The 23,397-nt window shown below is 45.0% G+C and overlaps 2 protein-coding genes across 5 annotated transcripts; both read left to right on the top strand.

Annotated features, from left to right (window-relative positions):
- Window positions 1-1,730: 1,730 nt before the first annotated feature.
- Window positions 1,731-9,187, top strand: LOC100843780 (TATA-binding protein-associated factor 2N). 4 transcript variants are annotated; one of them, XM_010235705.3, is made up of 4 exons: window positions 1,731-1,885; window positions 7,725-8,202; window positions 8,659-8,757; window positions 8,842-9,187. In XM_010235705.3, the coding sequence occupies exons 2-4, from the start codon at window positions 7,730-7,732 to the stop codon at window positions 8,846-8,848; spliced, it is 579 nt and encodes a 192-aa protein (XP_010234007.1). In that variant the 5' UTR covers window positions 1,731-1,885; window positions 7,725-7,729; the 3' UTR covers window positions 8,849-9,187. The 4 variants fall into 4 exon arrangements, with proteins under 4 accessions (XP_010234007.1, XP_003571504.1, XP_003571505.1 ...); XM_003571456.4 differs by lacking the exon at window positions 1,731-1,885 and adding an exon at window positions 7,429-7,589; XM_003571457.4 differs by lacking the exon at window positions 1,731-1,885 and adding an exon at window positions 7,429-7,589 and having other exon boundaries at window positions 8,659-8,729; window positions 8,842-9,174.
- A 3,878-nt stretch (window positions 9,188-13,065) lies between these two features.
- Window positions 13,066-22,844, top strand: LOC100832046 (isoflavone 2'-hydroxylase). Its single transcript, XM_003571044.4, has 3 exons — window positions 13,066-14,210; window positions 21,640-22,013; window positions 22,091-22,844. Exons 1-3 carry the CDS (start codon window positions 13,269-13,271, stop codon window positions 22,350-22,352), a joined length of 1,578 nt encoding a protein of 525 aa, XP_003571092.1. The 5' UTR covers window positions 13,066-13,268; the 3' UTR covers window positions 22,353-22,844.
- Window positions 22,845-23,397: the final 553 nt, after the last annotated feature.

The raw sequence follows: 23,397 nt of genomic DNA, 5'->3' as shown, positions 1-23,397 counted from the left end.
TTTTATGTTTAAAGTTTTCAGTTAATAGTGACACCAAGTCTGTTGAAAACAGTCTACTCAAAATCAGCAATGGTCTAGTGCATGGAAAAGAAACAAACTAACCAAAATTTGTACTCCGTTCCCAGTTAACTAGAGCCGGTCATTTTGTAAAAAAAAAACTCTTAATTTATGAAATCAACGTGCAATACATATCTTCAATTGAACGTGGACATTGATTTCAAAAAACTACAGATTTTTTTTTGCAAAAGTTCTGGTAGAACGTGGATTGCAGGCCGATTTCGGAAAATAGCAAGGGTTTCTTTGTGAAATTGCCGGCACCAATTAATTAGGTACAGAGGGAGCACCATTGAGACCGGTGGCAGAGCTAGCTTCACCATTTTGGGTGTTTCCAAAACAAAGATAGACCCAAACACAAAAATTAAGGTCCATGGTAGCAAATACCCCCTCCGGTTCATAAAAAAGAGCATCCATTTTGTACTAAGTGGGCGACGCTTATTATGGATCAAAGGGAGTATCATATATCACAATATGCAGAATACACCATCTCACAAGCAGTAGTTTTCAAAATACAACATGACAAATAATCCAGAGAAATTACAAAAGAACATAGGAAACAATATTCTGAGATTTTCTTTTGCGAATTATATATATTCTGAGATTTTCCACGGCTTGTAAACGGGAAATGATGGCATCATTCTTGAATCTTGACACACGTAAAGAATTCCAGCACAAGAAATTTAACCAAGCAATCGTTCAAGTATTGTTATACCATTTCATTCATTTCTTAGCTTATTCTTCCCGTGCTTCATCACAGAAAAGACTCTCAACACCGTTGCTACGAGAAGAATTAACACCAATTTCAGAAGGTTGTATACAATTGATCCTCCCCAATTGGCTCTCTCCCAACAGGCTTGAAAACGACAATTAATTTATTTGTCCTGATTGATTTCCAACAGCAGAGAGGAGCTCATGAGATATGAGCAGAGCAGTTGGTCGGGCTTTCTCCACGGATGTTGGGCTGACCGGCTGAGTTGGTTTTGGGAGATGGAAATGATGATTATTTTTATATGTATTCTTACATAAGTATTTTTTTGGATAAAATCAATAGGTGAACTTGTACGCTTGTGCGGAGTAGCTCCCTTCCTCCAATGGCCCAATCCCCATGATCGAGATTCAAGATTCAACAACACCGGGAAAAAAGTAAACCAGGTTGGCAAATCCCGCACCTGCAATTTGCCAGATACTGACAAGAACGATTATCACACCGCTCAAAAAAAAAACAAGAACGATTATCACCGTTTCAAAAAAAATTGAAGTATCACATAGATTATCTATTTATTCGGAGAATCATAACATTAATTTTGCCCACGAAGATTTCTTGGCCAACAAATCCGGGATCGACTCACGAAGATCCCGAGCAAGGCGAATCCCCGACGTCAATCGTTATCAGATAAACGGCCGAGATCACGACAGGACCCTCCAAGCCCAAACACGTGCACTACGCCTCCGCGGCGCCCACCTGTCAGAGAGACCCAGCGCACCCAAAGCGAGGGGCTCGGACACTTGGCGGCTACGAAAGCGACTACCCCAGTGGCCGCTGTTGGCTGGGCCCCAACTTTGACCGGCCTGGACGTCAGTGCCGTGCCGTGCCGCGTGGGCACATCTCGTAACCGAAAGGCCAGCACACGGAATCCCCAAAATCCCCCCAGAAAATAGAGATAAATAGGCAGGTTTTAATTCTCCCCTTAAATCTCCACCCCCGTTACGGTTTAATTTTCTCCTTCTTCTTCCTCCTCGATCTCCCGACGAGATTGTCCCTGCTCCCAGCCGCACCGGATCGCCGCCGTCTCCCAGTCCCGAGGAGCCGCGTCGTCTCCTCGATCAGGTACCCCAACCCCCCCGCTCTCCTCCTACGTATGTTCGCTGCCCCCGCCGTCGGATCAGCTTGGTTTGGACCGTTCGTGTTTCGAATTCTCGATGCTGTGTTTTTGTTCGATTTCCGTTCGTCGTCGGTAGAAACGAGACGGATCCTGAGATTCGAACTCGTTGCGGCTGCGGTTTTTTGGCCTTCTCCCCTCCCTCCTTCCCCTGGCCCCCGACCGCTTTTCTCTCTGTCGAACTCGTTCGCGCGGTAGGGTTTGGGGCGGCTTTGATGGTACCAGTCCTCGAGATTCGCGCTGCCGCTGATCAGTCGACAGCTGTGGCATGATATCTTACTCGAGGTGGGGATGGTTTGCGGGGCAGGCTCGTGTTTGGTTCGTCGCCGTGGTGGTGCGGTATGATTCTACTTGTTCCAGCTAGTTGCAGAGCACAAGATTGCGATATTTGAAAGGTCGTGGATTAAGCTCCCGTTAGAGAAGTATTCTTGTATCTATGCTAATTATATTTTATTCCGCAGTCTTATTTGGTTCGTGACTAGTTCGTTCTGACGGACAAAGTTGTGTGCCCCAAAGTTTTTTAATGTTTTGGGTGCTTGTTCAAGTATTGGACGTGTCGTCTGTTTGCGTCTTTGGTCCCTAAATCTGCTTACTGATGCACATGGTCCGCTGTGCTGCGGAATCATGCCGTGCACTATTCCAGTGTCACCCAAACTTGATTAAAACCATCTTGATGTTCCCGAAGGGCCACGCTTAAAGCTAGAACCCAGATCTTTAGCTTAGCTCCTTGATGATGCACCGCATTGCAATTCAACAACATCGAGCGAATACAAGAAAGCTGGCTAGCCAAACTGGCTTTGCTGGCTAGCTTTCAGTCTTTCACCTTCTCAAGGCCCGATTACGTCATCAAGTCAAAGAACTACAGGAGTGCAAGTGTGTGTTCCATCAACACACCACACATGCCAAGGAATCTGTTGTACTCATGGCGTTCTGCATGCATTCCAACCTGCAACAATATAATTAAAGGTTGTGCACAATAGTGTTGCTCTTTGTCTTAGGTAGTGCCTGCCCACCATCGTGGCCCATCCGTGTGCCGACTCATTGCTACGTGGGACAGGGCGCAGGCCTCTTAAAAAAGTGAACCGTGCATACGAGTGCTTGTGCATTTGTTTGGACTTGCATGTTAGTGAGGGAGTTGGCCCTTGGCAGAATGGGAGAACATGAGCAGTTCGAAAGATATATGCTCCAAGGATTGCTCCAGTCTTTGGAATTGTAGAGTCAAGATACCAGCAAGTGCAATGCAACTAATGATTATTTTCTGGGAATAAGTGCACATATAAGGTCTTAAACCATTTTACAATGTACTTTCTCCATTGGTAAATAGACAATGTTTTAGATATTGACTTCTTCTCTAGTCCAATATGTGTATTTGATCGGGGTTTTTTTATGTGTTAGTAGGAAATTATGAATTTTTATATTGTGATAATATTTTTCAAGACAAAAATCTGATGATATTATGGATGTAACTTTTTTTAATGTTGAAGTATGCTTTTCATAGGACTCAGCTAGTATCAGCACCTGCTTAAATCTATACAAGAAATGGATATTTATTTTCAAAATATAAATTCTTGTGCTGCTACAAATAATCTAATACAGATGTGTATTTTCAGTTTGTATTTGACATATTCAGTCTATAATTTAGACCTAATTAATACCTTAATTTGCATCCAGAAAATTGTTATTGTAATGCTTAGTCCTATGTGTGGTTCTACCAGTCAAACAAATATTGCTGGAGTTTTTCCGCTTTCAATGCACTCCTGAATATATAGTTTTAATATGGTCGGTTTTTACGGGAAATTTTAATATGCTTGTTAACACGAAAGCTAAAAGCCTGAACTGCTCTTGGATTGCAAAAGCAGAGAATCAAAGCATGTTAGGGGCTATCAAGTGATCTCATCACTCCCTTTGGAGTTCGGTCATGGTCATGCATGGAAGCACTTCCCTAGGAGAGAATCCAAGCTAGCTTTTGGCCCTCTGTCTTATTTCCAGCGACTCCATGATATGTATCTGGTTCTGCTTTCACTTGACCCAAGAGAATGGAATGGAAGAGAAGGCATATCATCCTATGGTTTTGAAACCTATGTCTGTCCTCCCAGCATCTATAACCGCAAGTACTAGTACTAAGCTACTAGTACAGTAACATAAGAGAGAAAACATTTAGATAAAAAGCAAAAGGAAATCCACCAATGTAAAGCCTCGAAGGATGAGAGCAAGTAAAGGGGCAAGGGAAACTACACAAAAGATGCAAAACACAACTGAAAATAAAAGGAAAGTGGAAAGACTTCTAAAGAGGGTGGTCAAGGCCACCTTGGAAGACTACTATGCTGATTTCCACCTATCTTTATTATAATTTATGCATTTTCACCACTTATGCATCATCCCTGGTCCTTTTGCTTTCTGCCTACTCATTTTCATCTTGTTATGTGTGTGGATTATAAGATAATGCCATCTTTCTTTGTATTCGAAATAACCTCAATATTTGCTGTTCCAACGAAAAAGACAAGCTTAATTCTCAGCAGTTACAGCTCAGGAAACCATTTCTCTGTTCTGATCTGATGTAATCCCTTTTTCGTTTACTTATCTTCTATCACTACCATGGTACGGTCTAGCAAAAATTTACTTTGCATTTACATTACAGAAAAAGAGAAAAGTATATATCCGGTTCCTGAATTGTTGCCTGGGTATACGGTTTTAGGCGTAGCTGGACTAGGTTTTCCTGGCTATAGAGTTTAGGGGCAAAAAACAACACTTTTCTCGTATCACACATTAAAAAGCTCTGTCAGTGTAACATGCTTTTGTTTTTCTTGAGCACATAAATCTATCCTTATTTGAAATGGATTCACAAATTTTCGTCACTAGAAGTCTTCTCTTTGAAGAAAAGAAGTACTTCCTTTGTTAAATTTCGCAAGTGCTGGTTTTCTTTTGTCACTTGCCCTTCATTTAGATGCTTACATTGGTAAGTTGACGAAACCTTTATGCTCCTTTCGCTAATTGCTTCTCGAATATTCAGTTGGTGCTACTGTTACATAGTCACCACATTCATGATTGTTCCTTCTTATCCCAAATTTTCCTAGTCCATTTGTAATCCATGGCACGTCATTGGCGCTCTGTGTGATAACAACTTTTCTGTGCCATCTAGATTCTGTGATCTCTTTCTGACATCTAAGTGAATAGTGATAGAAATATGCCCTAGCCAGTTTACATGAAACAGATCGATTTTCAAATTATGATAAGTATTAGAGGAAAAATCGGTTTAAACACAAAAGTGGTTGAAATAAATAGATGGTTGAGTTTGTGCCTTGCAGAGGGTGCTAGACAGAAATAGATAAAATAAATTATAGATATAGCCCATTCATTTCAATTAAAATGAAATAGATATAGCCTTGAGTCGATGTGATGGTTTGGTTGGAATGGATGCTATGCACTTTTCTCAATTATTGATAGGAAAAGAAGGCAAAAGTTAGTGTCGAATATCTGCCTCTGGGATAGAATTGCCTTCTTTTAGTTGCAAGAATCAATAGTTATATACAATAATACATATATCAGAAATTCTGAATGATAGCGACCAATCCACTTCTGGACACCTCATACACCTGTTTTTCTTTACACCTCATAGAATATCTGGACTTAGACATGTTCGCTCTAAATAGTGCTGGTTTTTAGGTTCTCTTTTTTAAAGATATGCTTGCTTAATGTCTGAATTCGTCCTGTACACGCCACGACACATGTGGACTGCATTGGGAACATTGGTTCCACAGTTGCTCAACAGTGTGATACTCTGCATTCTAAGCATGTTAATTAGATGTAACATCCTTGTATGATAGATATGGTTGATGATTTTGAAATAAGGTAGATAAAAGGCTTATGTATTCCTTGGGAAATTGGAATGTTGGAAAATCCTGTCATGCAGCAATTAGCAGTAGCCAACCTCAATTACATGTCTAACCATACCGTTTCTTTTTTTAAGGAACCATACTGTTTCTATTCTGATGCAAACTAGTTCACTGCACAGAAAGCTCCTAAAATGTCTATTTAGAACACAGATCAATCATAATGTGGTACCTGCTGTCTGAATTGTCCTGGAACATCAGTGAAACAATAACCATGTATAATCAAATCGAAATCTGATTTAACCTACGCTCCTCATCTAGGGTCTAAATTGTTCATTTCTGTCTTACCAAAGATGATATGTTCGTTAGGCATCTCCCGATGAATTATCTCGTAGGTGTTGTCTCTTAGGGCATGATAGAAATTAAGAGACAACGTCCCCAATGTTATGTTATCTTAAGTGTGGTTCCATACTCTCTTATTTAATAAGTTGTAGCACTATTTTAGTACTCCCTCTGTTTCACAAAGAACGGCGCCCACGCTTTTTGAGGTCGAACTTTGACCAACGATTAGACCAATTGTATGTAGATTATATGTTAAAATTTTATATCGTTGGAAAGGTTTTTGAAATACGAATCCAATAATATAATTTTTGTAACACATAAGCCTCAAATCATTAGTCTAATTGTTGGTCAAAGCAAAATCTTGAAATACGTGCGTGCCATTCTTTGTGAAATGGAGGGAGTATTTTATTGGTGCACCTCATATTTTACCTAAGATCTTGTGGCGGCAAGAGTTGTATCTATGATAAAGTCAACAACAATATCTCTCGTCTTCAATTTTGATATCATGTTGGATTTTTGCCAAAGATGGAGCACTGGGAGAGGCTTTAAACACTCAAATTACAGTTTTTTGTACTTATATGTGAAACATTCTATGCCAAAGATAATTACTGTATTCGGTCTAAGCACCTAAATTTTGAGCCCTTTCTCGAGTTATGGCTCCTGAAACCGTGAGTCCCATGCTAGGAATCAGACCTGAAGATGTACAATCCTTTTCTCGTTGAAGTTTGTGAAATGTCAGTTGCAGCACTTTGTGGAACTGATCTCTTATGAGACAAATTGCTTTCTACCCAAGTTGTACTTAAAGTATAAATGAAGTTTAGAAATTCAGTATCCTGATTTAATTCCCTATTCGTCGCAAAAAAAAGATTTAATTCCCTATTATAAATTTTGTGATCTGTCACGGTTGAAAACTATATTATTGAAAACCTGATTGTAGAGTGTTCGCTGAAAATTAGTGTAAAAAAAGTTGTATTTATCCATAAGCATTTTTTTTTAGACTTTGGGTGGTATGCTGCTGTTGTCCTGAACTCCTGATATTTCAAATACTCTTGCAACTTGCCACCTTTGTTGATTCTGGATACGCATAGCATAATGCATGTTAAATTTCCTAAGCACAAGAATGCGAGCAAGTGCACTTCCCTCCACCCCATGTCTCAAAAGATGTTGCCAAGGCAGGCACAGATGCAGGGTAAAGGAAGCATTCAAACTCCCCATAATTCTTTTGCCCTTTAATGGCTTTCTCTTCTTTTCTTTTCTTTAACTCCCCTCTTCTTTCTAGTTTTACGTGATTCCCTTGTTCTTCGCGGGCCAAAGCGCACCAAGAATCAAAGGCACAAAGATAGCTCACCCTCGGTTTCAGCATCCCCTCCAAAAGCTCTATAAATACCCCTTCACATATGCACCTTGCTGCATCACCATTTCACTTCACAACACTCCTCACCTTATAGCTTATCAGCACAGCATCCAAGCTTTTTCTTAGGTAACCTAGCTTTCTGCTTGCTAGTGTGTTACAGTTAAGCATGTTCATGGTTGTTCAAGTGTATTATTGTTCTCTTATCTTTAGTTTGATCGTAGCACCCTGTATATGACAACATATATCCGTTTGGCATTGCAGGCAAGATGAACAGGAAGCCAGGAGACTGGGACTGCAGGGCGTGCCAGCACCTGAACTTCAGCCGCCGGGACCTATGCCAGCGCTGCGGCGAGCCTCGCGGTGCTGCTGACCGTGGCAGCGGTGGTGGTGCTCTTGGTGGTGACTACGCCAACTTTGGTGCCCGTGGTGGTGGTGGCTCCTCCTTTGGTGCCGGCTTCGGTGCTGGTTCTGACGTCCGTCCGGGTGACTGGTACTGCACCTGCGGCGCACACAACTTCGCCAGCCGCTCCAACTGCTTCAAGTGTACCGCCTTCAAGGAGGAAGCGGCCGTGAATGGTGGTGCTGGTGGTTTTGATGGTGAGATGTCACGTTCAAGGGGCTTTGGCTTTGGTGGCGGCAGCGGGATGGGTGGCGGCATGGGTGGTGCCATGGGCGCCGCCGCAGCCGGTGGTCGTGCTAGTCGCCCTGGCTGGAAGTCTGGAGACTGGATTTGCACCAGGTGCGTGTTGCTTAAACACTATCTCTTCCTCTCACTTTTCTTTTTGGATACGTTCACGTGGTTAAAAACTAGCTATATATTCATAGGCATAAATAATAATTAAGACTATGGTACGGATCATACTTTACATGATTTGGTGGTAGTTTTGCTTTATCTCATCTCCCTGCCATTCCTCCATGTTCCCGGGCTCTCAGAAAAGAGAAAATACTACTAGTATAAAAAGAAAACCAACTGGCTATGCTATCTGTCTGCGATTCTGTATGCATGCAAGAGTAAACAAGTACTGCTAGTATCTAGTACACGTTCATAGGTCACTCGTGAAAGGACTATCGTTTATGGATAAGTTTTGTGTCTTCAACATACATACATGTTCAAATCGTAGCAGGCTACCTATTCAATGTTTGTAAATAATTTCTCGGTGCTAACGCTGTCTTCTCCTATCTGCGGTGTCCGCAGGTCTGGATGCAATGAGCACAACTTCGCCAGCAGGCTGGAGTGCTTCAGGTGCAACGCACCGCGGGACTCCGGTAGCGCCACGCCATACGAAAACTTCTTGTAAATTATCAAAAATCTTACCTTGCCTCTCGTTCTGACGCCACGGTCTCTAACCACCACACGCTTGTGTTAATTCATCTGCAGGCACTGAGGTGTAGGCCATCGGCGACGACGACCAGATCGAAGCCGCGAGAGTGTCCGTTTGTCCTGCAGTCCACATCATAAGAAGAGAAGAAGAAAGTAGAATGATGCAAAAGAAATCCTCGAGTGCATGCTGTTGCTAGTTTTGTCTCTTCCCGTTTTAGAATTTGCTTCTCATTCCCATTCGGGACAGTCCGTCCGTAGCTCTCCGCCCGTGTCCGTGCTGTCTGATGATGACTTATGTTTCTCCTCAGTTTTTATTTCCGTTCTGTTTGCAGTTCGAGTTATGTAACCCCGAAAGCGTATGCTTGCTTTGAGAAGTATTATTGACTAGTACTGTTGCTTCATATTTTTCCTGTTCAGTATGGTTAGCTCGCTGAGATTTATAATGTGCGTGCCACCCTGTGTGTCGCTCCACGTTTGTCATGTTAGATGATCTCCTTGTATAGCAAGGATAACATAAGAGATAGATTTTCGACAGGTTTAGAAATTACGATTCGGGACCTGGCGCAATCACCCACGTAATCCAAAGGCAATCTAATCTAATGCTTGTGCTTAGTTCTGATAAGCAAATTATCCATGCGCTGTGGCGGCCACATGCAGCACGTGCTGAACATGTACTACCCTCCCCACGGCGAAACGAAAACCAGCACGCTGCCCAACGGAACGGACAAGCTAAAAGCTGTGCAGGCTCGCGGCGTCGAGTGCATCGGATGCCCCTGTGTTGTTTACTTGTTTGGTGTCTTTAAAGTTTAAACACTCTTTTTACTAGCGCCATGCCATTGCCGTGCATCCGCATGTGCCGCGCCGGTTCAAGCGAGAGAGCACCAGAAAGACAAGAGGCGCCGGTCAAAAGCCGCGCTCTCGTCGGGGGCGGCCTCCGGCCAGTGCACAGCGGCGCCGGTGACTGGCCAGCTCCCCGGCCAGATTCCCTCTCGCTTTATACAAGGCGCGCCCTGCCTCAGCTTTCCCTCGCTCGCCGCTTTCTCTCCTTTAAAGCCTTTGGTTTCCTTGTCTCTTTCTTCTTTGGCTTTTATCGTGGGGACTGGGGAGTAAAACCTGGGGCCAAACCAAAGCCTTGCTGCCGCCGCCTGCCGCCTGCCTTCTGCCGCTGCGCTGCCTTTGGAGGCACTGCCGTGGTTGCGTCGCGTCCCTTTTGTGGTTCTGCGGTACGTTGCGACCTGTCAGTGCCCACATTGCACGGATTTTCAAGATGATGGCCATATGGGGAAGAGGAGGAAAGGGCTTTTGGAGGAGCGGGGTAGCAGCGTATGTAAAAAGCTCGAGAAACAGCTATACGAAACGAAAATCCACGGGAGATAGAGATACTCTATACGCAACCAAGATTTTGGAATTTTGGTTGCCCGGTGTTATTTTCGGTTACTGTTCAATGCAACCTAATTTCCCGTTTCTGAGGAAATATATTTATCCGACAAAATTTATTTTTTGAAAAATGTAAATTTAAGTCATGAATGAACATGTGAAAGATTCAATCTACCGGTGTGAGCTGTAATTTTCCTCTTCTCGCGGCGTAGAAAGATGCCTTTGTTTGTCAAGAACATGCGATAACAAGACGTTATCCTCGTCGTCAACATGTAATAGTTCCCCTCTCCGGCCTCGTTCAGGTGGTGCTTCGTACCATCGGGAGACGCGTGAAAGATGGTATTGTCCTCGCGGATGACGGCGTTTCGTCGTCGAGATGGTCTTCCGGGTTTAGATTCCCCTCAAGTTCATGTCATCCCCTAACGAGGTTGAGGTTAGCCTTTCTTGTTATGCATGCACGCGGGCAATATATGATGGTGTTGGTTCTTCGGATTGATTCAAGGGTTCGACGGACTGCGGCTACGGGATGCTGGTCTAGGGGCACGTTCACAAGGACTTCCCCATTGTCATCCACAAGGTCACGTCCACTCCGGTATGGGAGCGGCGATAGTGGCGCGTCATCGACTTTCTGACGATGGTAGCGGTCGTCCAGTGGTACAAGGATTTTATGTAATTTTATTATGTTTGAGCTGCTTTTTACTTCTAGCGAACCTTTATAATAGATTTGTATCCCCTTTGCAAAAAATAATGAACATGTGACCCAATTATGAGAGATAGCTTCGTCCACTTTACAATACAAATTACATATGTGTAATAAAAAATCATTTGTTGCTGAAGTGTTTATAATACATTTTCTTAGCTCCTTACTGTGGCAAGCAAATTGCCCACGGCAAAAACGTGGCATGCCACACTCGTGGCACAAAAGTGTGGCAAAGTGTGTAGGGCAACCAAACATGCCCATAAACCCGAACATCTCGTAGTTTTTGCAACCATCGTTTCATTGCATTCGGTAGAAATTGAATGATATCAATTTTTTTATAAGTTTCTTGGTTGAATTTGAATTCCAATAAAACAAAATGTTTATCTGTCACACGGATTTATAGAATGAGAGACAAATTCAGAAATGATGCCTCTTACATAGAAAATGGAGTTTATTTTTTTCGCGAAGAGATAGAAAATGGAGTTAGGTATAGGTGTGATTAGATGAATTTTCGTGTCCAATTCCATACTAGGCAAACAAGTTGGTTCAAACGAGCTGAAATAATTTTTGCAGGTTCAATTGGTTCGCTTCAGTTCTTGATCGTGGAGCATGCATGCAGAGAAAGCTAGGTGTGAGTTTTGGATCATGCTGTTCAATATCATCAGAAGAAGGCTCTAGAAATTTCCCCCCTTAACTCAAGAATCAGATCATACCGTAAAACTTGGAGTTAACAGAATCACAGACAGCCGAGTCTATTCGCGTGGAGTACGTACTAGTAATTTGAAAAAAAAAAAGGTATTCCCCTCGTTTCTTCCCCGATCAATGTTGGAAACGAAGCGGACGGCGATTTGGAATCCGTATTCTAGTGCAATTCCTACATAATTTTTTTATCTGCTTATTTGGAGATCGAGATGGAATCACAGATCGTTCGCACCCACAGAAATTCAATTCGACTCCATACAGCTCTTCTTGCCGGCTTTGGACTGGCGGATGGCGGCTGAGCACCAGCGGAAGCATGTCCTCTTCGTGGTGGACTACGAGGGAGCCGGCTACGTCGTGTTCAAGGTTAACCTCAAGGATCTCTTCCCGGACGACGACGACCCAGCGCCGCCGCCGCCACCGGCCGTCGACATGGAGATGCTCCAGTTCCCCGGCCCTCCCATCGCTTTCTTCCGTGAGCCCGAGGCGTTCCGCGGGAACATCGCCTTCGCCGTCTCCGGCACCACCATCGTCGGCCTCGGCAGGAAGCGCACCTTCCTCCACGACACCAGATACAACTCCACCCGATACGGCCCCGTCACGGACGGCTACAAGTACGGCGCCCTGCTGCTCCCCGTCGGCGCCGCGGCCGAGATCTACGCGCTCAGCATCTACCCTCACTTCGCCCAGGACGCGCGGCCTCACCTCGAGGCCCTGACGGCCCAGGAGCCCTACCCGGCCTGGCGCGCCCTCCCGGAGCCGCCGCCGGAGCTGCAGCAGGCGGACCCGGACCTCGTGGGCCGGATGCCCGTCCATTTCTATTCCGCCTTTTAACCGTGTCCTGGACACCTTCCAAGTGGAATGTCCAAATCCAAATTCATTTTCACGGATGTTTTATTCCTCATAAAAAAAAATTCACGGATGTTTTCGCTTCAGCGAGATCCCGATTGGATATTGACATTTTTTCTTTACTTCTTTTACTAATTTATATTGAACTTTCTACTGTTGTTTTAAATCTATAGAAGAATGAAGATAGTAATTAAGCACGTAGTGCAACCCGTGAGAGCGCTTACTCTAAGGAAGTGTTTAACCATTTCTTTCTTGCTAAACTTGCACCCCCAAGTCGCTCCCATAATTCAACGTTTAAAGAGGACGATCCAATCAATAGCGACATAAGACTCTGCATTTTTCAGCTAAAAAACATAATACTCTGCATCACTCGTTAAATCTCAGCCATAAGCTTTGGGCGACATTTTTCTTTTTTGGCTTTGTTTGTTCGTGTTCTGCGATTGGTGAGTGGTTTGTTCGCTTGTGCTAACCATGTTTGTTGGTGCGCAAGTTTTTCATCCAGGCCCACGAATATGAACAACAAATAATGCCTAATAAATCTAAACGCACATGAACCACGGCCCATGACAAATGGCGCAGTTTGGTCGTTGGACCATCCGTACTTTTTGGTGTTTTTAGCTCCGTAGTACTGTACTTTTTTTGGTTAATATACTGTACTCTTTTTTGGTTAATATACTGGAGTACTAAACTTCTCCCGGAATAAATAACTGTTAGTCTCCCGGAGTAAATAACTCTTAGCTATAGGGCTCGCCTCAGTCGATCGGAATCTTAATCCGGTAAACATGATCGAGTCTACTAATCCCCTGCAGCTGGCAGAGCCAGCCAAGGCCACCGCCAGTTCATTTTGCTTGAATCCGCCATGGATGATAGTACCTTGTGCGCCACCGTCTTCCTCCTCCTCCTCGTGCCACTCTTGGCACTCATGCAAACCCTACGACGTCGCCGGCGAAGCGGAAGAAATCCAGCTGCTCGCCGGAAGAACCTGCCGCTACCGGGACCGGCCGCCCTCCCCATCGTCGGCCACCTGCACCTCTTCGAGAAGCCGCTGCACCGCACCCTGACCCGCCTCGCCGCGCGCCACGGCGCCGTCTTCAGCCTCCGCTTCGGGTCCCGCCTCGTGGCCGTGGTGTCCTCCGCGGCCGCCGCCGAGGAGTGCCTGGGCGGCGCGCAGGACGTGGCGTTCGCGAACCGGCCGCGGCTCCCGTCGGGGCGGATCCTCTCTTACGACTGGTCCACCATGGGCACCGCCAGCTACGGGCCCTACTGGCGCCACGTCCGCCGCGTCGCCGTCACGGAGCTCATGACGGCGCACCGGGTCGAACAGTTCGCGGGCGTCCACCTCCGCGAGGCCCGGTCCATGGCGCGCGCCCTCTTCCGCGCCGCGGGGCCGGGGCGCGTCCGCGTGGAGCTCAAGTCACGTCTGTTCGAGCTGCTCATGAACGCCATGATGGGCATGATCTGCGATAGAGCCTTCTACGGCGCCGGTGGGGATGGGGAGGTGAGCGAGGAGGCAAGGTGGTTCAGGGAGATGGTGGAGGAGACGATGGCGCTGAGCGGCGCGTCGACGGTGTGGGACTTCCTGCCGGCGGCGCTGCGGTGGCTGGACGTGGGCGGGGTAGGGCGGCGGCTGTGGCGGCTGCGGGAGAGCCGGACCAAGTTTCTGCAGGGGCTCATCGACGAGCAGAGGAGGAAGAAGAAGAAGGGCGAGGAGGGGCAGAGGACCATGATCGGGGTGCTGCTGTCGGTGCAGAGCAAGGACCCCGAGGCGTGCTCGGACGAGCTCATCCGCTCCCTCTGCATCGTGAGTCGCTTTGTTCTATCGAATTTTAAGCCTGATTTTGACATTTCCTACTCCGTATTTCTCTCGGTCGATCGTGTTGTTTCTCAGGCATCTCAACTAGTACATCGTTAAGCATAATTACATAAAACAGTGAATTTAGGAGGTCAAGTGAGATGAAAATTTAATAGGCTATGCGGTCTTCGCCAATAATTTGGGGTAAATTTTATAAAACCATGCATTTTTTACTGTTCATGGAACTACCGTAAACACTATTTTTAGATACTTTTTCTCACAAAACTCAAATTTACCGGTTTATTGTCATATTCCGATAGATGGACTCACATATAAGTGCCACATCATCTCCTAACAGGCGAAACCCGTATTTTTTTTATCTCCTCCAGGTTCGTGGAATGAACAGGGATTAACGGGTCAGGTCACTGACCAGTATATTTGCCACGTAGACACTTACAGGTGACCTGCATATGTAGGAAATACGGTCAAACCCAGTCTAAGCGTTTTGGATTATTCGAGAAATCGTGCCTCAAAAGTTGTGCTTTTCTGGGTTAGGTGAAATCCTAACCACAGCTAAAATTTACTCAATAATTAAAGAGAGCAAAGAGGAACTTTCCTTGATACTAAGCGGCGCCGCTTCCAATTCGTGACGTAGGTGCACATCGTCTCTTTCACTTAAAATCTGATCGAGTACGTCACACTTATGCCAATATTAATCTCGGCCACTAGCTCTGCCTTTGCTATTTCGGCCATGGTACATAATTATAGTGTCCCGTCCTCTAGTGAAGGGGACTGGATGAAAATCAACGTTGATGCTAGCTTCTTTGAAGATGACCTGCGTGGCTCGGTGGGAGCTGTCATTAGGAATTCCTGGGGTGAATTTGTTGCAGCTGCGAATGGTTCCCTTGACCTAGTCGCCGATGTTACTACAGCGGGAGTAGCAGCTGCCCTTCTCGGTCTGGAGTTGGCGGTTACGGCTGGCTGCCCCAGGGTTGTTCTCCACTGTGATAATGCTAATCGAGGACTGTTTCTCCTTGTTTAAAGACTTCACGAGAATTGCTATTGAACACTGCGGTCGTTCCTCTAATAAGGTTGCTAGGCAGGCTGGATTCTAGCCGGTGGGAACCTGGATTGACGACCCCCCCCCCCCCCCCCTCGGCCCGTCGGCATAATCCCAATCCCTCTTCTTCTTAATATGTAAACTCTGTGTTGGAGAATACAATGCAAGCTTCTAGAGTGTTCTCAATATTACAAGAAAGAAGACATTACTATGGAATACTCTAGAATATAAAATAAATAAAAGAGGGAACCTTCTAGTGTTTAGATATGCATGAAGAAGCTTTGGAATATTCTAGAATAGGAGTTTAAAATAAATAAATAGGAAACCTTGTAGTATCTAGATATTTATGTAGAAGTGTGTGGAAGGCTTTAGATATTTTGTATCAATGGCTAAGATTTTGACACATGTCAAAGATCCAATGGCCATGTAGTCCTATAAATAGAGGCCCTTGCCTCACACCTTGAGTAGTAGAGAATAAAGAAGTGAAGAAGGTGGAGAACAAGGTGTGAGCAAGTGTAAGGTGTGTATGCTCTCTCTTGTACTAATATTCCTAAAGCAATATAGTACTACTTTGTTCATATAAGTCTCCCGGTTAGGCCTTGTTATTTCTGAGTACTTAGTGCATATAAGTTGTGATTTAACGTGAGCGGATTCGCCCGGAATCACAACGGTCTTGTTTCAACGTGAGTGGCATAGCCGCCCGGATTCAAGACTTGCTTTAACGTGAGTGGCTCTGCCGCCCGGAAGCTTGCACTAAGTAAGTAGAAATAAAAAGGGACTAATCAACTACACCATAGTAGTTGGTATAGGTGAATAGGCCCTCTCGTAGTGTGTTAGGTCCACCTCGAATTCTCTACAGTTGGTATCAGAGCAGGCGGTCCGGGACCGTCATTTGGAGGAAGAGTTGTAAGCACGGGGTGCTTGCTTTGTTCGGTGCAACAAGAAGGCGCTGAGGGGAGACTCTGCTGGTGCACAGTCTAGGACTGTGAAGCTGGTCCGGGACCAAAGCTTACTTGACGCTGGGCGCAAGTCACCATGGCGGATCTTGCTAGCTCAAGCAGCGGGATCAGGAAGCTTAATAGCCACAACTATGGCTATTGGCAGACCTGTATGGAGTCCTACCTACAAGGTCAAGACCTATGGGAGGTCGTTGCGGGCACCGAAGCATTTCCTCCAGAGAATGCTGATGCCTTGCGGAAATGGAAGATCAAGTCAGGAAAGGCCATGTTTGTATTGAAGACGACCATCGAAGAGGACCTATTGGAGCACATCCGTGATGAGAAGACACCTAAGGAGGCATGGGAGACTTTGGCGAAGCTATTCTCAAGGAAAAATGAAGCACGGCTCCAGCTCTTGGAAAATGAGCTCGCAGGTATCTCACAAGGCAATCTATCCATCAGTCAATATTTTTCGAAGGTGAAGTTTATTTGCCGTGAGATATCCCAACTTGCCCCGGATGAGAAGGTGAGGAGACTCGGATGAAGAGAATCATCATCCACGGTCTTAGACCCGAATACAATGGGTTTATGGCTGCGGTGATGGGATGGCCTACTCCACCTTCAGTAGTGGAGTTGGAGAATTTATTGGTAAATCAAGAGGAGTTAGCTAAGAAGATGGGGAGCATAACCATAAAGGAAGAAGAGGAGGCACTTTTCACTAAGAAGAAGAGCCCACACCAAAAACAATGGAAGCCCAAGCCTAAGTGGACAGAAGGTGGGAAAGAACATCCAAAGGAGAGAAGCAACTCTTCAGGGGGAGACCAACGAGAAAGACAAGGACCAAAATGGTACGAGAAGAATGCAAGGAGACCAAGTGATGGATGCTTCAATTGTGGCAAGGCAGGTCACTTTGCTCGAGAATGCCGATTTCCAAGGAGGTCAAATGATGGATGCTCCAATTGTGGTAAGAAAGGTCACCTTACTCGAGAATGTCGATATCCAAGAAGGCGTTATGAAGGGAATGTGGCCACCACAAAAGAGAAAGAGGAGATCACTCTAGAAGCATCCATGAGCGAAGAAGAATGGGACGCCGAAGCTGGATACTCTCAAGAGGTTGACATAGAAGACTTGGAGAAAGACATGGAGGTGCCAGCCCTTGCAATGGATGAAGAAGAGTTGGAGGAAGATATGGAGGCACCAGCCTTTGCGATGGATGAAGAAGTGTTGGAGGAAGACATGAAGCCACCAGTCTTTGCAACGGATGAAGAAGAGTTGGAGGAGGACATGGAGGCGCCAGCCCTTGCAGCAATCAAGGATCCAAAAATCAACTATAAAGATGATTGGATCGTTGATTCTGGGTGCTCCAACCATATGACTAATGATGACAACAAGCTGCAAGATATGACCAAGTACAAGGGAGGAAAAATGGTGCTGACAGCTAACAACTCCAAGCTATCGATTTCCCATGTTGAAAAGACAGCCGTTCCAAGGTATGGTACTCAACAACTCCAACTTGAGAGAGTCTATCACGTCCCAGGCTTGAAGAAGAATCTGTTGTCAGTACCTCAACTGACAGCAGAAGGGAAGTATGTTCTGTTTGGTCCACAAGAAGTAGCAATCTTCAGAAGGCTCAAGGTGATCGGCACACCCATCATGGAAGGGAAAAAGAGAGACTCACTCTTTGTGCTCTTTGCTGAGTCAGCATACGTAGACAAGACTCGAAAGAATGAGACGGCTGATCTTTGGCATGCGCGGCTTGGACACGTCAGCTACCACAAGTTGAAGGAGATGATGGAGAAGCATGTAGTGAAGGGGCTTCCTGATCTTGATATCCGTACAGACATGGTCTGTGCTGGATGTCAGTATGGCAAGGCCCACCAATTGCCATACAAGGAGTCGCAGCATCAGTCAAAGGTACCTCTAGAGCTCATACACTCAGATGTCTTTGGCCCAGTCAAGCAAATATCACTTGGAGGCATGAGATACATGGTGACCTTCATCGACGACTTCTCAAGGTACGTTTGGGTATACTTTATGAAGGAGAAGTCTGAGACCTTTATGAAATTTAAGGAATTTAAGGATATGATAGAAGGTGAACTCGAGTATACGATACGGTGCCTACGCACTGACAATGGGAGAGAATATTTATCCAATGAGTTCACCATCTATCTCAAGAAAAATAAGATAAAAAGGCAGTTAACTTGCCCTAATACTCCACAACAAAATGGAGTAGCGGAGCGCAAGAATCGTCACCTTGCGGAAACTTGTCGGAGTATGTTGCATGCTAAAAATGTTCCTGGAAGATTCTGGGCTGAGTGTATGAGGACTGCAGCTCATGTGATTAATAAGCTACCACAAGTGAGGTTGGGGTTCAAATCACCACATGAGAAGCTTTGGAGGATGAAACCAGCCATCAGCCACCTCAAGGTATTTGGTTGCGTATGCTATATCTTTGTGCCAGATCACCTAAGAACCAAGTTTGAAAAGAAGGCGAAGAGGTGCATCTTCGTTGGTTACGATGATGCTCGAAAAGGATGGAGGTGTTGTGATCCAACCACAGGTAAATGTCACACCTCAAGGAACATTGTGTTCGATGAAGCTTCTTCATGGTGGTCCCCTAAGAAAGAAGAGATTCCTGAATCACCTGACGTGGAGGAGGTTATAGAAGAAGAAAGAGATCAAAAGCTAGAAACCCCAAGTGAAGGAGAAAGGAGCTCACCAAGTAAGACCAAGAGTCCGTGGAAGACTGGCATACACCAACCTGAAGAGCCACAAACCGAGGAGCATGATCAAGAACTTCGAAGATCAACAAGACCCAGGAAGCCCAATCCAAGGTACGCTAATGCTGCTCTTGCCGATGAGTCTTTACCTATTGAGCCATCTTCCTATGAAGAAGCAGCACGAGGCCCTGAGTGGCAGAAGGCGATGGAAGAAGAGATTAAGGCACTAAAGGAAAACCAAACATGGGACTTAGTGCCAAAGCCAAAGGACGTAAAGCCAATATCCTGCAAATGGGTCTACAAAGTGAAAACCCGAACAGATGGCTCAATTGAAAGGTATAAAGCTCGACTTGTGGCACGAGGTTTCTCGCAGGAGTATGGACTGGATTACGAAGAAACATTCAGTCCGGTGGCAAAAATCACAACAGTTCGAGTCTTGCTTGCATTAGCTGCCAGCAAGTCTTGGGAGTTGTGGCAGATGGATGTCAAGAATGCCTTTCTGCATGGAGAACTTGACAAGGAGATTTACATGGAGCAGCCAAAGGGGTTTGAGAGCAAGAAATACCCCGAGCATGTCTGCAAGCTAAAGAAGGCACTCTACGGGCTAAAGCAAGCACCAAGAGCATGGTATGGAAAGATCGGTGAGTTCCTAGTACACAATGGCTTTAAAGTTGCTCCATCAGACTCTAGTTTATTTGTGATGGCCAAGGAAGGAAGACTAGCAATAGTTCTAGTCTATGTTGATGACTTGATCATCACGGGAGATTACTCCGAGGAGATAGAAAGGACAAGGGAAAATCTCTCCGTGAGATTTCAAATGAAGGAACTTGGTGAGTTAAGACACTTCCTTGGACTTGAGGTGGAGCACACTAAGAATGGGATATTCTTAGGCCAACAAAAGTATGCGAAAGACCTTCTTAAGAGGTATGGGATGCTTGACTGCAAACCTATTTCCACTCCTATGGATCCTAACGCAAGACTTCAAGAAGACAAAGGAAAGAACTTGGAGGATGCAACCATGTATCGGCAACTGGTCGGGAGTCTTATCTATCTGACACTTAGTCGGCCAGATATTTCCTATGCCGTTGGAGTGGCAAGCCGATACATGAGCACACCAAAGAAGCCTCACCTTGATGCAATAAGGCGAATACTCAGGTATGTCAAAGGCACCTTAAATTATGGCATCCTATATAAGAAAACAAAAGAATGCCAGGTTATTGGTTACTGCGACGCCGACTATGCCGGAGATTGTGATACACGGAGATCAACCACTGGATATCTCTTCAGTCTTGGATCGGGAGCCATAACATGGTGCAGCAAAAGGCAACCTACAGTGGCACTGTCAAGTACTGAAGCAGAATATCGATCAGCGGCAGCGGCAGCACAAGAAAGCACCTGGCTTAAACAATTGATGGAAGACCTTCATCAAACTCCAAAAGATCAGGTATGGATTTTCTGTGATAACTTATCCACCATAAGGCTAGCAAAAAATCCTGTCTTCCATGCAAGGACAAAGCACATAGAGGTGCACTACCACTATATCAGAGAAAAGGTCCTTAAGGGGGAAATTGAGATGGTGCCAACAAAGACAGAAGACCAGACTGCAGATATCCTCACCAAGAGTCTCAACAAATCAAAGTTCGAGAAGTTTCGAGAAGCTCTTGGCATGGTCACCAAAGAAGCTTTGCATTGAGGGGAGTGTTGGAGAATACAATGCAAGCTTCTAGAGTGTTCTCAATATTACAAGAAAGAAGACATTACTATGGAATACTCTAGAATATAAAATAAATAAAAGAGGGAACCTTCTAGTGTTTAGATATGCATGAAGAAGCTTTGGAATATTCTAGAATAGGAGTTTAAAATAAATAAATAGGAAACCTTGTAGTATCTAGATATTTATGTAGAAGTGTGTGGAAGGCTTTAGATATTTTGTATCAATGGCTAAGATTTTGACACATGTCAAAGATCCAATGGCCATGTAGTCCTATAAATAGAGGCCCTTGCCTCACACCTTGAGTAGTAGAGAATAAAGAAGTGAAGAAGGTGGAGAACAAGGTGTGAGCAAGTGTAAGGTGTGTATGCTCTCTCTTGTACTAATATTCCTAAAGCAATATAGTACTACTTTGTTCATATAAGTCTCCCGGTTAGGCCTTGTTATTTCTGAGTACTTAGTGCATATAAGTTGTGATTTAACGTGAGCGGATTCGCCCGGAATCACAACGGTCTTGTTTCAACGTGAGTGGCATAGCCGCCCGGATTCAAGACTTGCTTTAACGTGAGTGGCTCTGCCGCCCGGAAGCTTGCACTAAGTAAGTAGAAATAAAAAGGGACTAATCAACTACACCAAAGTTGTTGGTATAGGTGAATAGGCCCTCTCGTAGTGTGTTAGGTCCACCTCGAATTCTCTACACTCTGGTTTCCATTGAGGGTTTGTGCTTTAAGAAAAAGCGCAAAGAACCTACACACTCGGCACTTATATGCGTATTTCTCATGAACCGTTGCTCACGTCCATTCGACCTTCTACATAACGCCCCTGACAAGTTATATTACCTGTGCAATTTTTATTGTGTGATGTAGTATCAATATTCTAGTTCACATTATTTTTAGAGATGTAGTGAATGTTAAGTTCTTGATAAGTAGTTCACATTATCAATATTCTGTATATGCACACTTCACCAGTCGATCTGACGATCTGTCCCCACTTGTTTTCCATTTACAAGAGCTCCCTAGAAGCCGGGACAAGCACATCAGCCGAGACGATCGAGTGGGCGATGTCGCTCTTGCTGAACAACCCGGAAGCGATGCTGAAAGCCCGGGACGAGATCGACGCATGCTGCAGCTGCATGGCCGGCGGCGAACCCCCACGGCTGCTCGAGGCAGCCGATCTTCCGAAGCTGAACTACCTCCGCTGCGTCATCATGGAGACGCTCCGGCTGTACCCGCCGGCGCCGCTGCTCGTCCCGCACGAATCGTCCGCCGACTGCGCCGTCGCCGGGTTCCACGTCCCCAAGGGCACGATGCTCCTCGTCAACACGTTCGCCATCCACAGGGATCCCGAGCTATGGGATCACCCGGCAAGCTTCGTTCCTGAGAGGTAATTTAACGTGCTTTTCGTCGATTTCGCACAAAATTCATTGAAAATTAGTATGGTTATTACACGTTTTCTGGCAGGTTTGAGGATGGGGGAAATGGAGGTGATAGGATGGTGATACCGTTTGGCATGGGGAGACGGCGATGCCCGGCGGAGCACTTGGGGATGCAGATGGTGGGGCTCGGTCTTGGCACCATGATTCAGTGCTTCGACTGGGAAAGGGTGGGAGAAGAGCTCGTGGACATGGCCGAAGGGTCTGGCCTAACCATGCCAAAGCTTGTCCCTTTGGAGGCCTTCTACCAGCCTCGGCCGTCCATGCTCCATCTTCTTTCCGAGATTTAGGCAGTGTTTTGTTGCTAAAACATGATGAATAAAATGGGTTCAAGCGAGAGGTAAAATGACACGCCGGCGAGGAACTTTGGGTTAAACAAGTTCACCAGGGGGAACTAAAATCTTTATCTTTAAAACTTCTTATAAAGATATACGTACGTTCATGATCATCTCCACTCTATTGAGACTATTTTTTTATATCGATAGGAATAAATGTAAATGCATCTATCATGATCTTTTAACTAGCCGATTGTTACTCCCTCCGATCCTAAATTGTTCTCAAAATATTACACGTATCTAGATGTTTTTTAAGAATAGATACATCCATATTTGGTAAATTTTGGTCAAGAATTTAGCATCAGAGGGAGTGCATTTCAAAATTTAGGAATGTAAGGGCAAAATAATACGGAGCAAGTGTAAAGATATGTGTGTGGAGACTTGGAGTGTTGGAGTATTAATCATGTGAAATTGGACCTATTAATTAAGTATGTGAATTATGGTTAATTGACCGTGTTGTGAACTCGAATTTGTTCATTTTTACATGATGCTAGCTCCTGTGTATGTATACATGTGATATATGTTGAGATAGTCAAATCTACTGAACATACTTATCCATTTGTTTGAGCTTAACGAGCTAAATCGTTAGTTAAACGATTCAAGCCGAGTTTGGTTTTGAACTCGTTAACATAACGAGTCGAATCAAACTAGTTCGTAATTTCCCCGGTCGAGCCGGCTATCCAGCCCCATCTGTGACTGTTGTTAACTGCATTTAAGCCCAAGAACTTAAAAAAATGATAAAAGGCAATAAAAATATTGACGAGAATTTCAAATGAATATATATGTTTTGGATGTATCAATGAGCGGTTGCTTGCATGCATGTATATGCTTTTGCCAAATTGAAACTCTAAAGGGGATGTTTGTCATGTAGCTGAAACGTTTGTCTGGTTTTCGTTCCGTTTTCAACGTTTGATTCATATTGACCACGGTTTCCAACCAGATCTCACTTGGATATTTGTGTAGTTTTCGTTCTGTTTCCAAAGTTGTACTAAATCGGGAT

This window comes from Brachypodium distachyon, chromosome 3 (genome assembly GCF_000005505.3).
Source record: "Brachypodium distachyon strain Bd21 chromosome 3, Brachypodium_distachyon_v3.0, whole genome shotgun sequence".
NCBI lineage: Eukaryota > Viridiplantae > Streptophyta > Magnoliopsida > Poales > Poaceae > Brachypodium > Brachypodium distachyon.
Note: the sequence above shows the minus strand (reverse complement) of the source record. Positions and strands in the feature narration are given on the sequence as shown.

Excerpts from the sequence above, each read along its gene's own strand:
- LOC100843780 (XM_010235705.3), top strand. The coding sequence starts at position 7,730 with ATGAACAGGAAGCCAGGAGACTGGGACTGCAGGGCGTGCCAGCACCTG. Across the intron at positions 8,203-8,658 it reads GGAGACTGGATTTGCACCAG|GTCTGGATGCAATGAGCACA; the intron begins GTGCGTGTTGCT and ends CGGTGTCCGCAG.
- LOC100832046 (XM_003571044.4), top strand. The coding sequence starts at position 13,269 with ATGGATGATAGTACCTTGTGCGCCACCGTCTTCCTCCTCCTCCTCGTG. Across the intron at positions 14,211-21,639 it reads TCATCCGCTCCCTCTGCATC|AGCTCCCTAGAAGCCGGGAC; the intron begins GTGAGTCGCTTT and ends TCCATTTACAAG. Across the intron at positions 22,014-22,090 it reads GCAAGCTTCGTTCCTGAGAG|GTTTGAGGATGGGGGAAATG; the intron begins GTAATTTAACGT and ends GTTTTCTGGCAG.